This window comes from Crocuta crocuta, unplaced genomic scaffold, assembly GCF_008692635.1.
Source record: "Crocuta crocuta isolate KB4526 unplaced genomic scaffold, BGI_CrCroc_1.0 scaffold190, whole genome shotgun sequence".
NCBI lineage: Eukaryota > Metazoa > Chordata > Mammalia > Carnivora > Hyaenidae > Crocuta > Crocuta crocuta.
In genome coordinates, this window is record NW_027527955.1 from 1,057,349 (window position 1) to 1,073,639 (window position 16,291).

Genomic DNA, 16,291 nt, shown 5'->3' on the forward strand with positions numbered 1-16,291 from the left:
GCGTGGAGCCTGCTTGGGATTCTCTCTCTCCCTCTCTCTTCCCCTACCCCACTCATGGGCGCTCTCTAAAAATAAATAAATACATAAAACTTTAAAAATCTTTTTAAAATAGTAAATACCTCAGGCTGTGTAATCTGTATCATAGGCTTAAAGGTGTTTGTCTTTCAAAACGTTAAAAGACATTTATGACCAAGGTCCAAAAAACTCTTCAACATAATACAATAGTCATCAGTGTGCCATAGCCAAGTGGTATTAGCAGCAGGTGAGTACATGTTGTTTATACCTACCTGGGAGATTAGATGCATCTATGTATTCCTGAGTTAAGAAAGCTGCAACATTAGGCTAGATTGTCTAAATTTTATCCCCTTTAATTTAAACCAGTGGCTTTCAGAGATTAACTATGATGAAAATAATAGCTATTACACTGTAGCTCATCTTCTGTCATGGTGAAAATTTCTTGGGTGTTTACCTGACTGGCTACATTATAAGCATAGAACTCATTTCAGAGCAGAATACAGAGAAACAAGAATAGCTATGCTACTGTAAATGAACAAAAAAATCAGATTATTCTGGGCTTTTAAGCTACACTGCCTATAATCAGTTCTTAACATCTTGGATTCTTGACCTTTTTTCCCCTCATTTTGAGAAAACATACCTCTAAATCCAATTTCTAAATCAAGTTATATTAGGAGTGCAGGAGTGGGGCTTGAAGAAAATCCTTCTGACCAAACAAAATGGTGACATTTCCATAACATTTTCAAACGGAATCTTAAGTTACCAAAACATAAACATGTTCATAAAGACTGATGAGGGGATTATTTTTAAAACCTGAATATAGGAAAACATTAGCACAGGAGAGATAAAAGGTTTTAACGTTTTCCATAAAATCACCCCTGTAAAAAGGCATTTTTCACTATCTTTTCGAGAGCTCTGCCTATGAGGCCCCAACCTGTGGCCTAGGAAACGATTCTGAGATAATAAATATCAAGGCGGCTTGCACCAACCTACCTAAAAAGGAGAATTTAAGACAGACACTGAGAACTGGTGTGTGTCAAGTTGGCCATCCCCCAAGAAATACAATTTTGTGCCCTGAGAGCTGAGTGGGAGGAACTGATTGACAATGAAATTCCTCAGCATCAAGCTGGAGTCAAAAAGTCTCATTTGCCTTTATTGAATGGAGGACATTCTGCTTTAACTGATTTGATGACCTTGTTGGATTACAACCTTGTTTTGGAAAGCGGTAAAAAGATAGCACTTATTTTCAGTACTTAAGGTTTGGTTATAGAAACAGCTAGTCATAAAGTTTCCTTGAAAACAGTAAATACCTCAGGCTGTGTAATATATCAGGCTGTAATATATATCACAGGCTTCAACATATTTATCTTCCAAAGCTTTGAAAGATATTCATGGCCAAGGTCCAAAAAACTACTCAATAAACACAACAGTCATCAGTGTACCCAACTCACACAACATTAGTAACAGGTGAGGCAAGAAGAGACCATCAGAGAGCAGAGGGTGGAGTTGGGGGTGGTTGGTAATGGTGAGGCTTTATGTTTGAAGATACTAATAATTTGATAGTTTTATTTTTTCTGTATACAGTACCTTATATTGAGTATAATACATTAAACTGATAATAACAACCCAGAGATTTTTTTTTGGAAAGAGCTTTAAAATAAGTTGTTTTTCCTATCAAAGATTAGAAACTGAGTTAGATATGTCTTTAAATATTTTGAAAATCCAGAACCAGATATATTGATCCATAATTAGGAATGAACAAATTGACTTTTTAATATTCTGTCAGATTCTGGTTATCTTTCCACACACTCACATTTTCCTTAAAGCCAAGTCTATGATTACAATGATACCAAAAAATGGAAGCCATAATTGAACATGACCCAGTTACAAATGTATATGCTAAACTACCCATCAGTTCTAGATTACTTTTAAATATTGTCTGAGAACAAAATTATAAAAAAATGAAATACAAGAAAATTACTGGTCATAATCTTACTCCTGTTTGGGATTATACAGACTAGGCTTATTCCTTTGAAATGACTACATCTAGAAATCCTATAAAATATTCTTAATGAGGATGGCAAGCTGACTCTAAAGAAAATGCCATTTAGATTGTGAATTATATTCTATGTTAACCAGATAGTCATAGTTCAGGAGATAAGAAGCCAAACAGATTAAAGATTCTGCCTTAACCAATAGTTAGCAATAGCATAAGCTGTTTGGGCTACAGTTTTTTGAAATTACTCAGTTGGTCTCCTCACAGTTTTACTATATTCGCATATTATTCACAGTTAAACACTAAAATCTTCAAGCAATAAAAGTGTTGACTTCTAGTGTCCAAGACTGACAAAACCTAAACCAACTAATCAGGGAATCTAAACGATTACAAATTATATTTTTCAGTGACATGTTTCCCATTCCAGCTTCTTTTTAACTGGACCGCTGTGCATGTGGAATGGGTACAAGATGTGCAACCATTTATCAAGTTTGGGCAAGCAATGCTAATACCGCTGACGGTTCTGCTCTTGGAAGAGGGCCATGCTTTCCGTTGCATGCATTACACTGACCCTGTACTTTCTTTCCTTTCCTTTGTCTCCTGTGCCATGCTTGCTGTGTAGCAAATGGAATCTCTTGCAGTAAGTTAACTTTCTTTCATACTCTTTGTCCATTTTAGGCATGGACCCATAACAAATCTTATTTTTACTGTTACTATTATATCTCTTAGCATGTTTTCCCCTTTGCGTTTCATTTTATTTTATTTGGTAGACTCACATGCAGTGAACTAGTAGCATTCTGGGCTGCTTTCGTCCCAAAGAAGAAACTTAAGTTGCTATGAATTCTCATGCTATCGGTGGGATATTCTGAATAACAACCAGCGTTATCCTACACTTACAGAGGTCACAGTTCTCATAACTAGGTTTCACTCTAAATTGTGAATGTAATGTTTCTAAACAATGCTTTTTTATTTATCTGCAAGCCTCTGGCAGTTACCTTTTATATCAGATTTTAACAAACTTCCATAAGGAAAGGTTTAAATGATCAAAAAGCAAAATGCTTTACTGAAACAACCAAAGATCTAATTTGGGTTAAATTAGATCTAATTTGGGTTAAATTTGTGAGTGTAGCTACTTCTTTAAACTTACATTCATTACCAGCATTGAGAGATCAAATAAATCTAAACCTAAATCTAGAATGGTTATTTTCCCCCCAGGGGCCAGGAAAAGGACAGAAGAAAGAAAACTTCATTCACCACAGCCTTAGCATGATTTTGGTAACTTTTAACAGTTAGGATCAAAAGTCTGTTAACAACGCTATTTATAGGATAGCTTCCTGAAGCCTAAATTTAAATTCTTACAATTCCTCTCCCTCAACTGATTTGGGGGAACAATTTTAAATGACCTCAGAAGCTCTCAGTTCTAAGCTGAGTTCTTTGTGACTATCAGCAAAAGAAAGGCCCTATTTATCCTTACTTAACCACATTTGAAAGCTGAACAGTGACATGTTTAGTTGAAGCCACATATTTAACCCACTTTCACTGGTGCCTGCTGAGCCATGAAATTCTATCTCATGGAGGCTGCTCTTTTCCTTTCACAGAATCCACATCCACCACCCGGGAGCTAACTCAGTCTTTGAATAAAACAGGCAAAGTGTAGAGGCCATTGCAAGCAGATACGGCTCAAAGAGTAGTACAATCCTTGATGTTGGAATTTCTTGAGATGTATTTTTCCCTCATGGTATACATAAGCCATATAGTGAAAACATTTTAAATTCCAGAGGTATCTATAGGGCTCAAGGGCCATTTTATATGACTAGTTTTTAATGTTCTTTCCACAGAAAGTTTTGAATGTGTACTTAATTTCTCCTTTTCATAAGCACTTGTAGCCCTTTTTATCTCTGTAATTCAATAAACATTTATTGAGTACCTAGTAGAAGCACTGTCAATAAAACTGATACAGCACCTTAGAGGAACATATGACTGACTGCTGTGTTTACACTAGCATCTGCACACTAAAAGGCAGCCACAGTTGTCACAGTGTAACCTCCCAAAATGCCGAATTTATAAATCTAACACCTAGAATGACTTTAATGTTTTGCCTTTCAGTAAACATTGAAAAATTTTTTCAATTGAAAAATTAAATTGCCTTTGAATAAAAAATAAAACAATTTTAGCCTAGAAAAATCAAGACAACCACAATTAAGATGACCGTGGTTATAATTTGTAGATATGTAATTGGCAAATATGTGGGAATCTGGCAATTCACTGAGTCCCTTTATAGCTACTCCTCCTCTCTAATTAGTCCTCTTCTGGGAACGACTCTATATTATATTGTGATTTTTCTCACTGATATTTATTGACTGGATTTGATTGTTCTGTTTCGTCTGGAATAAGAACAGCTAGTTATGTTTCCTTGATTTAAAGAAAAAAAAAGTTTTTCTACCCCGAGATTTCTCACTTGTTCTACAAGAGTGATCTTTAATAACGATTTCTTCCCGTGCGAACTCTCTCTCTAGCAATTGGAACTGTGCCAGAGGTTGTATAAGCTGCACTTCCAGCTGCTGCTGCTCTTCCAGTCCTACTGTAAGCTCATCGGCCAGGTGCACGAGGTCAGCTCCATGCCAGAGGTGAGCCACACACCTCCCGCCCCCAAATCCCACCGTGAAAGCCATTCCTTTCCTTTTGTTCTCCCCTCCCATCCCGTGTATAACTGTCCAGGTGATTTTATTCCCACGGATTGATCTGGCAGCACCAGGAGTAGGGTTAGGCAAGCGACAAGCCTAGGCTCAAAAAGACAACCCTGCGAGGGAGGGCCTCCCTGATGCTATGCCTGAAGATCTCTCTTGGCCCACCCTCATCCTGGCCCCGGTTCCGGACATCGATATTTAAAAACGTTCCCGGTGTTATGGTTTCTCTTCTTTAGATTTAGCTTCTTGTACTTGCCACATCTGCGACAGGGATAGCGAGGACTGAATCCACAGTGCGTTCACACCTTCTAGACCTTCTTCTCCCTCCTAGACTATGCGCAGGCTTAACGACATCTGTCAGGGAGTTAAATGTGAGGAGCTGAGGCCATAGGACAGATGTGGACTAAAGGTGCAGATGTGCTAGGTGCCTGTGTACAGCCAGAAGCTCATGAAACCATCCGACCAAGAGTGTGAGGTGAGGGTGGAGCCCAGGAAACCTCACATCGGAGGAGGGGAGAGGAGGGGAAACACACATGCCAGCCATGTCACCCTATTTATTACTCAGTTTGATAAAAATGAAAATGACTGGATAGTTTTTAAGGATACTTTCAAACACCAATTTCAAGGGAGGGGTGTGAAGACCTGTTTCCAAACTGAGTTTCCTCCACAGAATTACAAAGTATTAGATAAAAGAGAACACAGTTGATACAAGTTATAGGATCTGTTGTCAAGGCAAAGTTTGCTCATTACTATTGTAGCAAATATTAACAGGACCCTTAGAGTCCATCTCTGCTCAAAAAATAATGCACATGCAAACATAACTCATATCATTTTCTATATTTGCAAAGCAATTTAAGTTTCACTTTAGAGTAATAAATTATCTATTCATACCGTGTGTGTATGTGTTATGCATAGTTACTTAAATCTAGTACATTTAAAGTGAGTTTCTCCTTAATTATTTTAAATATAGGTAAGTTTTAAATGATACACACATTCACACAGTATGTAAAATATCCCTAGATTTAAAATAATTAGGATATTGACTTTCAAACTTAAAAATCATACACATGAATTTCTGATATCTTTTTTAATTAAAGTATATTTGACATACAATATTATATTAATTTTAAGCATACAACATATTGATTTGACATTCATATACATTCGGGAATGCTACCCCAATAAGTGCAGTTACCAAAGTTATTATAATATTTATTTTATGCTATACTTTTCATCCCTGTGACTTATTTCATAACTAGAACTTTGAACCTCTTAATCCCCTTCACATCTTTCACCCAGTCCTCAACTCCTCTCCCCTCTGACAACCCCATTTGTTCTCTATTTTTAATCTGTTTCTGCTTTTTTTTGTTTTTTTGTTTTTAGATTCCATATATAAGTGAAATCATATAGTTTTTGTCTTTTCCCATCTGATTTGCTTAGCATAAAACACTCTATGTCCATCCATGTTGTCACAAAGGCAAATCTCATTCTTTTTATGGCTGTGTAATTATCCATTTGTGTGTCTGTGTACATCATCTTTATCCATTCATCTATCAATGGACACTTGGGGTGCTTCCATATCTTGGCTATTGTAAATAATTCTGCACTAAACAAAAGGATACATTTCTCTCTTCTAATTAGTGTTTTTGTTTTCTTTGGGTAAGATACCCAGTAGTGGAATAAGTGGACCATATGATAGTTTTATTTTTGATTTTTTGAGGAACTTCCATACGGTTTTTCCACAGTGGCTGCACCAGTTTACATCCCCACCAACAGTGCACAAGGGCTTCCTTTCTCCAGTCTCGCCAATGCTTGTTACTTCTTGTCTTTTGGACATTAGTCATTCTGACTGGTGTGAGGTGGTATCTCATTTTGGTTTCGATTTGCATTTACTGATGGTTACTGATGTTGAGCATCTTTTCATTGGACTATTGGACATTTGTATGTCTTTTTGGAAAAATGTCTATTGAAGTCCTCTGCCCATTTTTTCGTCAGGTTGTATGAGTCTTAATATATTTTGGAGATTAACCCTTTATCAGATACATCATTTGCAAATATCTTCTCCCATTTAATAGGTTGCTTTTTCATTTTATTGATGGATTCCTTTACTGCACAAAATATTTTTAGTTTCCTGTAATCCCATTTGTTTCTATTTGTGCTTGTAGCTCTTGCCTGAAGAGACCTATCCAAAAAAATATTGATAAGAACAATGCCCAAGAAGATACTGCCCATCTTTAATCCATTTTACTTTTGTACAGGGTATTAAAAAGTGGTCTAGTTTTTCTAACACCATTTAATGAAAAGATTTTCTTCTCCATCATGTATCTGTGCCTTGTCAATTAATTGACCGTGTAAGTATGGGTTTATATCTATGCCTTCTTCTCTTTTACAAACATCTGTGTGTCTTTTTGTTCCAGGACCATACTGGTTTTGATTACCGTAGCTTTGTAGTAGCGTTTGAACTCTGGGATTAGGATACCTCCAGCTTTGTTGTTCTATCTCACAATTGCTTTGGCTTTGGGGGCTCTTCTATGGCTCCATATAAATTTTGGGATTTTTTTTTTCTAGTTCAATGAAAAATGCCATTGGTATTTTCACAGGAATTGCACTAAAGCTGTAGGTTGCTTAGGGTAGTTTTGACCTTTTTAAGATAATCTTCCAATACATGAGCACGGTATATCCTTCCATTTGTGTCCCCTTCCGCTTCTTTCATCAATGTCTTGTAGTTGATCAGAGTGCTGATCTTTTACCTCTTTAAAGTTATTCCTAGGCATTCTGTTCTTTTTCATGGAATTGTAAATAGGATTGTTTTTCTTAATTGCTCTTTCTGATTAGTGTACAGAACTAATTAGTTCTGAAATGTAACAGATTTCTGTGTATTAATTTTGTATCCTGCGACTTTACTGAATTCATTGATTCTAACAGTTTTTTGGTGGAGTCTTTAGAGTTTTCCTTATACAGTATCCTGACATCTGCAAATAGTGACAGTTCAAGGTCTTCCTTACCAGTATGGATGCGCTTTTCTTTTTCTTTTCTGATTGCTATGGCTAGGATTCCCAGTATTATGTTGAATAACAGTGACAGGAGTGGGCATCCTAGGCTTGTTCCCGATCTTAGAGGAAAAGCTTTTGGCTTTTCCCTGTTGAGTATGATGTTAAGCTACAGGTATGTTATATATGACCTCTATTACATTGATATATGTTCCCTCAGTACCCACTTTAAGAGTTTTTTTATGAATGAATGCTGAATTTTGTCAAATGCTTTTTTTCAATCTATTGAGGTGATCATATAATTTTTATCTTTCATTTTATCAGTGTGGCTTATCACATTGATTTGTAGCTATTGACCCATCCCTGCAATCCCTGAGATAAACCCCCTTGATCACGGTATATGATCTTTTTAATATATTGATGAGCTCTGTTTGCTAATGTTTTATTGAAATTTTTTACATATAATTAGAAATAGTGGCCTTTAATTGTTTTTTCTGTACTGTGCTCATCTGATTTTGGTATTAGGGTAATGCTGGCCTTGTACTCAAATGAATTTAGAAGCATTCCCTCCTCTTCAACTTTTGGAATACTTAAGGAGGAGAGATATTAAATATTTTTTACATGTTTGGTAGAAGTCACCCATGAAGATATTTGGTCTTGGACTTTGTTGGGAGTTTTAGGATTACTTATTCAATTTCATTACTAGTAATTTGCTCAGATTTTCTATTCCTGATTCAGCCTTGGAAGATTATTTCTAGGAATTTATCCATTTCTTTTAGATTGTCCAATTTGTTGCTATACAATTTTTCAGAGTAGTCTATTATAATCTTCTGTATTTCTGTGCTGTCAATTGTAACTTCTCTTTCAGTTCTGATTTTATGCCATTAGTGTTTTCACCACTGGTCCTCTCTTTTATTCATAATGAGTCTGGCTAAAGGTTAATCAGTTTTTATCTTTTTAAAACATATTTTTTAATGTTTGAGAGAATGTGAGAAAGGGGGGAGAGAGAACATGCACAAGCCAGGGATGGGAAGAGAGAAGGTGAGAGAAATGCCCAGGAGGGTCCTCGCTGCTATCACATAGCCAGATGTGGGGCTTAAAATCACAAACTATGAGATCATGACCTGCTCTGCAACCAAGAGTTGGACGTTTAAGCAACTGAGCCACCCGGGCACCCCCATTTTTATCTTTTCTAGTAAGCCACTCTTAGTTTCAAAAGTGATCTTTTCCATTTTTTTTTATTCCATTGCATTTATGCCTACTCTGATCTTATTGTCATTTCCTTCCTTCTGCTAACTGTTTTGTTTGTTCTTCTTTCCCTAGTTTCTTCAGAGGTCAGGTTAGATTGAGATTTTTCTTATTTCATGAGGTATGCTTGTATCACTGTAAACTTTCCTCCTGGAAATACTATTGCAAGGGGGCCTGGATGACTTAGTTGGTAAAGTGTCCGACTTCAGCTCAGCTCATGATCTCATAGTTCAAACCCCGCATTAGCCTCTGTGTTGATAGCTCAGAGCCTGGAGCCTGTTTTGGATTCTGTGTCTCCCGGTCTCTCTACTCCTTTCCTCGCTTGTACTCTGTTTATCTTTCTCTCCCTCCCTCCCTCTCTCTCAAAAATAAAACATTAAAAAAAAATACTATTGCTAAGTTCCAACAATTTTGGACCATTGTGTTTCCATATTCATTTGTCTTGGGGTGTTTTGATTTCTTTCTTGATCCATTGTTTAACAGCATGTTGTTTAGACTCCATGTGTTTTTTCTAGTCTTTTTTAATAATTAATTTCTACTTTCATACCATTGTGGTTACAAAAGCTGCTTGATATGATATCTATCTACTTAAATTTATTGAGACTTGTTTTTTGGCCTAACATGTGATCCTGGAGAATGTTCCACGTGCACTTGAAAGGAATGTGTATTCTATTTTTTGGACAGAATGGTCAGTATATTTCTGTTAAATCCTAAATCCATCTGGTCTAATGGCACTCATATCTGCTGTCATTTTCTGTCTGAATAATCTATCCCTTGACGTAAATGAGTGTTAAATTCCCCTACTAATTTTGTATTAATGTCAATTTCTCCCTTTATGTCTCTTAATATTTACTTAATATGTTTAGGTGCTCCTAGGCTGGGCATATAGGTATTTACAATGGTTATATCAGATAAAATAGACTTCGAAGTAAAGATTAACAAGGGACAAGATACCTTATATCTTCCAATGAGAAGATGTAGGTATTGCCACCCCAGCTTTTTTTTCCACTTCCATTTGCATGGGATATTTTCTCCATTCCTTCACTTTCAGTCTGTATGTGTCTCTAGGTCCGAAGATGGGCTCTTGTAGGCCGCATATAGATGGATCTTGTTTTCTTTTTATACTCTCATTCATTCTATGTGTTTTAATTTAGTCCATTTACATTGAAAGTAATTATTAATAGGTATGAACTTAGTTTGTTGTTTACTGGTTATTTTTATAGTTCTTCTCTTGTTTTTTGATGACTTGTCTTCAGTGTTATGCTTTCTGGTTTTGGTTGTGGTTACCATAAAGTTCACATATAACATCCTATGTGTTTAAGCAATATGTTTTAAGTTAAAGTTCAAACATGTTCTAAAAGCTACATTTTTAATTCCCCTACCCCATTTTATGTATATGGCATCATATTTTATATCTATTTTGTGAATCACCTAATTTTTGTAGATACAATGGATTTTACCAGTTTTTTATTTTAGCCATCATACTAGCTAAGTAATTGATCTACCATCTTTAGTATATGTTTACCAGTGAAATTTTTTCCTTTCATTATTTCTTCTAGTTATGGACTCTTCTTTGCTTAATGGCGGCTCTTTAACATTTCTTGTAAGATTGCTTTAGTCGTGATAAACTCCTTTAATGCTTGGGAAACTCCATCTCCTTCAATTCTGAATGATAAGCTTCCCAGGTAGGGTATTCTTGGTTGTAGACTTTTTTTCCTTTTAGCACTTTGCAGGCCAAAAGGAAGTGGCATGATCTATTCAAAGTTCCTGCTAAGAAATCAGCTTATAGCTTGATAGGGCTTCCCTCCTGTGTAACTAACTGCTCTCCTATTGCTGCGTTTAAAATTTTCTTTTTAATTTTTGACATTTGAAGTATTATGTGACCTCCTTGGGTTCATCTTATTCAAGGCTCGCTGTACTTCCTGGGCCTGGATATGGAGTATTTCCTTCTCAAGGTTAGAGAATTTGTCTGCTATCACTTCTTTAAGTTATTTGCCCCTTTCTCTCTCTTCTCCTTCTGATCCCTATAATGAAAATGTTAGTAAAATTGTCCAAAAGTCCTTAACTTATCCTCATTTTTTAAAATTTGGTTTGCTTTTTGCTGTTCAGCTTGGGTGCTCCCCATTACTCTGTCTTCCAGATTGCTGACTCATTCTTCTACATCCTCTAATTTTAACTCCCTCTATTATATTTTTGATTTCAGTTATTATATTTTCCAACTCTGGTTCTTGTTTATCTGAGTTCATCTACTCAAGTCTAGGGAATATCTTTATGGCCATTCCTTTGAACTTTTATTAGATAGATTGCTCATCTGTTTTGTTTAGTACTTTCTCTCAGGTTTTATCTTATCCTTTCATTTGGAACATATTTCCCTCTTTCCTCATTTTGTCTGTTTCTTTGTATTAGATCTTAAAAGTAGTGGCCTTCTGTAAAAGGTGTCCTCTGGAACCCCGTAGTGCATTCCCCTGGTCACAAGAACCAGGCACTCAGAGGTGTCCCCTGTGTGGGCTGTATGTGCCTTCCTTTGGGGACTGGGCCAGGATTCCTGCAGGCATGTTGGGGAGCAGGGCTGACCCCACCTGGGCTGGCTGAGTCAGGCCTGCTGCTAGATGGAGTTTACCCCTGGTGCATCTGGCTGAGAGGCCTGCCTCTCCTGGTGGGTCTGCTTGTCACAGCAGGCCAAGCAGTGCTAGAGGTTGTCAGAACTGGCTACCCCCAGCATCAGGCCAGCCAGACTTGAGAGGAAGAAACCAACACTTCTATTCCCTGAAAAAGTTCCTATAGATCGCTGCCTATCTGACACATGCCCTAAAATTAGTCAATAAATCTGCTTCATAGATAGCTCAGATGCTTTTCATACTGCTGCCTCTGGAATGAGTCTCAGAATGATTGATACAGTATGCTGAGACTTTAAAAGCAGAATCTCAGTTTACTATAGTCCTCCCCCTCATCTGGAGCCCCACTGCTTCCCAAAGCCAGATGTTATGGGCACTCATCTTCCCCATTTTGATTCCCAGGACAAGGGGTGCCTGATGTGGGGCTTATTTCCCTCCTCCTTAGGGACCACCACACCTGGAGTTTGGTTCTTTACAATGTCTTTGCCCCTCCCACCCTTATCAATGTGGCCTTTCGTTATATCTTTAGCTGTGAAAGAGCTGTTCTGCTGTCTTCAGGTTGTTTTCAGGTTGCAATCTATGAAGCTGCAGCCACAGGCTGTCCATGGAGGAGGTGAGCTCAGGACCCCTTCCTCTGCCATCTCCCCTAGCACCTTCTCTAGTATCTTACTTAAATGGATTACCTCAGTAAATTTTAAACCTAAGACTGCAGTAGGTAGTTGTGTTTAATGGGCATCTGTATGAAGACAATCCTGGACCAGTGGGCTAGCTGGGCATGAAGACAGATGAAAATGTTCAGTAAATCAGCTTTCCAAAAGAAGACATCATCGACTTACATTACAAAAGACCAAATAAACCTTTAGATGCACATCTTTTTAAAATGCCCTTGAGATCAAATTGTAAAACAGTGGACTTCCATAGAGTATTTGGGGGGCATGAAGAAGTGACATAAGTTCTCTTTTTATGACTTCTCTTTTGGTACCACTAATTTTGAGGTAAAATATCTCTTACCTCTGTAACATGAATACTAACATTACCCTGAGATTTTCCTTCTTCCTTAAATTATATCTTCTTTTCCCATAGCATATGAACAGTGAGAAAATATTATTTTGCAAACAAGATCTGTGTTCATGATTACAAAGTAAAGTATACTATGCACATTATATACATCATCTCATCTTTAAAGTTACCTGTGAGGCAGGTAATGTCTTCAATCTCACAAATGAGAAAACTGAAACAGATGCAAGTCTACTTACTTGACTGTGGTCCCACAGTACAGTGCAGAAGAGGCATTTGAACCCAGCTCCACCCAAGCCTGTTGTCTTAGGCATTTTAACTCTGGGTATGTCCTATTTAAATAAAAAACATGTTAAAGGCAATGTAAACCTCTCATCTAAGAAGAGCATCCCCATGGTTGATACATCAAGTTATCCAATGCATACAACCTGCTACACATACCATGTAGTGATTTTGTTTGTCCTATTTTAGTTTACCAAGAAATTAAGCTTATGCTTAATCAAACCTTAATATAACGAAGATTTCTTCCCTTAGGGATGCAAAATCAAGACTGCAACTAAATACAGTAAATATAACTTTTTTTTAACAGCTGCTAAATATGTCCAGGGAACTGAGTGACTTAAAGAAAAACCTGAAGGAGGCCACTGCGGCCATTGCAGCTGACCCTCTCTATCTAGAGGGTGCATGGTCTGAGCCAACCTTCACATCGACCGAAGCAGCCATCCAGTCCATGCTGGAGTGCCTGAAGAACAACGAACTTGGCAAGGCATTACGGCAAATCAGGGAATGCAGGTAACTCTACTATTGCTTTTAGAAATGGTTAAAGGACATTCATACCTAATAGTTACTGTGTCATGGTTGGGGACTGAATCACTACAGAAGGGACATCCAGATATTTTATACACATCCTTCTCAGCTCTTTACCATTACCATGCCAGAAATAGCAGATTTTAGAACCTATATGTTTAAAGAAGAGGTGTTATTTTTATCCTTTTGTCATCCCTAAAAATGTGAAACACTTCAGATTATGTTGGGGTATACTTTGAGGACTATTATCTGAATAATAATAGTCCTGAAATAACTATTATTATTAGATATTAGAATAACTAATATCTGTATCATCATCCCCCTACATTTTGATACTATCTTCACATTCATCGGAACCGGAATGTTATAGCAAATAAATGTTTTATGGTTATCAAATTCCGTTCTGGTATTTAGAAGCTTTAGATGTTTTCATCAAAACCAGTAACATTCTACAAGGTTATGGTGATGTTTGCAAAACTCTGAATATGCTAAAAGCCACTGAGTTTTATGCTTCAGATGGTTGACTGTATAGTATGTGAGTTCTATCTCAAAGCTAGTCTTTTTAATTTTTTTAATGTTTTATTTATTTCTGAGAGGGAGAGAGACAGCATGAGCAGGGGAAGGTCAGAGAGAGAGAGAGAGTTACAGAATCTGAAGCAGGCTCCAGGCTCTGAGCTGTCAGCACAGAGCCCGACGTGGGGCTTGAACCCACCAACCGTGAGATCATGACCTGAGCTGAAGTCGGACGCTTAACTGACTGAGCCACCCAGGCGCCCCAAAGCTAGTCTTTTTAAATAATATTCTTATATTACAGAGGCTCATAACCTCTCACCATTGTGATCAATAGGGCCTCTTACCTGTGCTGTTTTCTTAACTGCAGAAGTCTGTGGCCCAATGACATCTTTGGAAGCAGTTCTGATGATGAGGTCCAGACACTACTGAATATTTACTTCCGTCATCAAACTCTGGGACAAACGGGTACTTATGCATTGGTGGGATCTAACCAGAGCCTGACCGAAATCTGCACCAAGCTGATGGAGCTGAACATGGAGATCCGGGACATGATTCGCAGGGCCCAGAGTTACCGAGTCCTCACAGCTTTTCTTCCAGACTCCAGTGTTTCTGGCACTAGTCTCTGACAGGAGCCTTCCACCCCCCATGGATTCCAAGCTGGGGGTGCTGTCATGCTGGGGTGACGTCATTCAGTGTCTTTTCAGCCTTCAGAAGGCTTGGTCAGACTGTTCTCCCTCTTGTTACCTGTAGGACTTTTTCTAAACAGGATGACAGAACTTCCAACATGTAGCAATACTGTAAGAACCAAGGTAGCATAGAACATTCTGGGACAGACTCCATCCACCATGCTGTGTGGCACAAAGGTGTTCTCATTTTACTGAGCAGATGCAACTCACTACTGAAGAAAGTGACTTCCACTGCATACCAAAGCTGACTACACTGAACAATACCTTCCTTTCTAGAAACAATTTTAGATTGGCAAAAGTGCAATGTTTTCTTCACTTAAAAAAATGTTTTATATTCTAAAACTTGTACATTCTTTTATTTGTCCTTTTTTTTCCTTTTTTTTTTTTTTTTTTTTTTTGGTGGGCTGAGGAAGGGACAGGCAGAATGAAGCTGGCCACTGAAAATTGTAAGACGGTCAAAAGCTGACAGCCTGTGTATGTGAAAAGGGAATTGTAAATGGACAATTTAATATACACTGTAATTTGAATACAATTACTGTATCTAAAAGGAGCTGCTATGAAGTACCTTTCTTATGTTGCTAGGCTACTGTTTCTAAAAGCCTTGGATCTCTTTGCAGGAGTCTGATTAGGACCCTAGTCCCAAATATGGTCCAGACAGACCTTTTTGTAAAGGTCTTGACTGCTTTTTACTAGAAGGTTGCTTAGATGAGCATATTTATACTACAAAGGATGAGTGTTAATTTTAACCGACTTTGCCATTTTGTAGAAAAAAGTTAAAGAAATTCACATTACAAATTCTGAGTCTTTTCACCGGTCACGCATGCATATTTTAATATCCATTTGGATAGCCAGAAGTAGAATCATAAGCTATGAGTTGTCACTTTGTTACTTAAGAGATGTCATATTTTATTTGTAACATATGTAAAGGGCCATTCTTCATTTTTCTCCTTAAACTTAATGCTGTCAAGTGTTAGATGTGTGCATGTAAACCTGTTGCACATCAGAAGCATATTCAATGTTTATCTATGTAACTTATTCACTCTGTAAATACATTTAAAGTTTTTGTGATGTAATCTTGGTTGATATTCTATTCAGAACTTCCTTTAGACTTAAAAAAAAAAAAAAAAAGACAAAATACATATTGACCCTGGATTTTATTTCTGGTTTAGAAGATCTTTGCCTTTGACATACATTTAAAGTTGTGCATGTAGGTTGCCATGGTGACAACCATAAGAGGCACGCACCATCCATGTATGGCCCACAATTGGCACTCACTGGGGCTGAGCACCAAGCACAGTTCCTGTTCCACAGAGGGCCTGTCTGTAACCTCTTTGTGAGTGGACACGGCTAAGACTGTAACTTTCAACCAGCAATCTCTATAATGAGCCAAAGAGAGAAATCTGAAGAGTGAGAGCTCTAATTGTCGACCCCTATCATTGGGTTGTCAGCCTTAAAATTGTGAAATAGAATTAAAACTCCTACTCTGCAGTATAGAGTTTGTCACCAATACTCACCGAGCTCTACCCCATGTGTAAAGAGAGACACACAACAGTCTAATGGCTACAGTCTTCCTTCTCATTTTAACTAGATTAACAAATATAATTTGCTTTTCTAACATACAAAAGCTAAATCTTAAGTAGAATTTTCTAGAAGTAGCCTGTTAACAAGGAGTATGAGCCAAGATGTTTTTTATGTTCCCATAGGTACAACTATTAAC

General features: G+C 37.4%; 1 protein-coding gene across 1 annotated transcript in view; it reads left to right on the plus strand.

The window, feature by feature from the left end:
• The window catches only part of FRY (FRY microtubule binding protein), a 269,335-nt gene extending 253,626 nt beyond the window's left edge, over positions 1-15,709 (plus strand). Inside the window, exons 59-61 of the mRNA XM_077752524.1 lie at positions 4,528-4,638; positions 13,158-13,360; positions 14,256-15,709. Of these exons, the coding sequence (XP_077608650.1) occupies positions 4,528-4,638; positions 13,158-13,360; positions 14,256-14,514 (573 nt within the window). The 3' untranslated portion in view covers positions 14,515-15,709. The remainder of the gene's footprint in view (positions 1-4,527; positions 4,639-13,157; positions 13,361-14,255) is intronic.
• Positions 15,710-16,291: the final 582 nt, after the last annotated feature.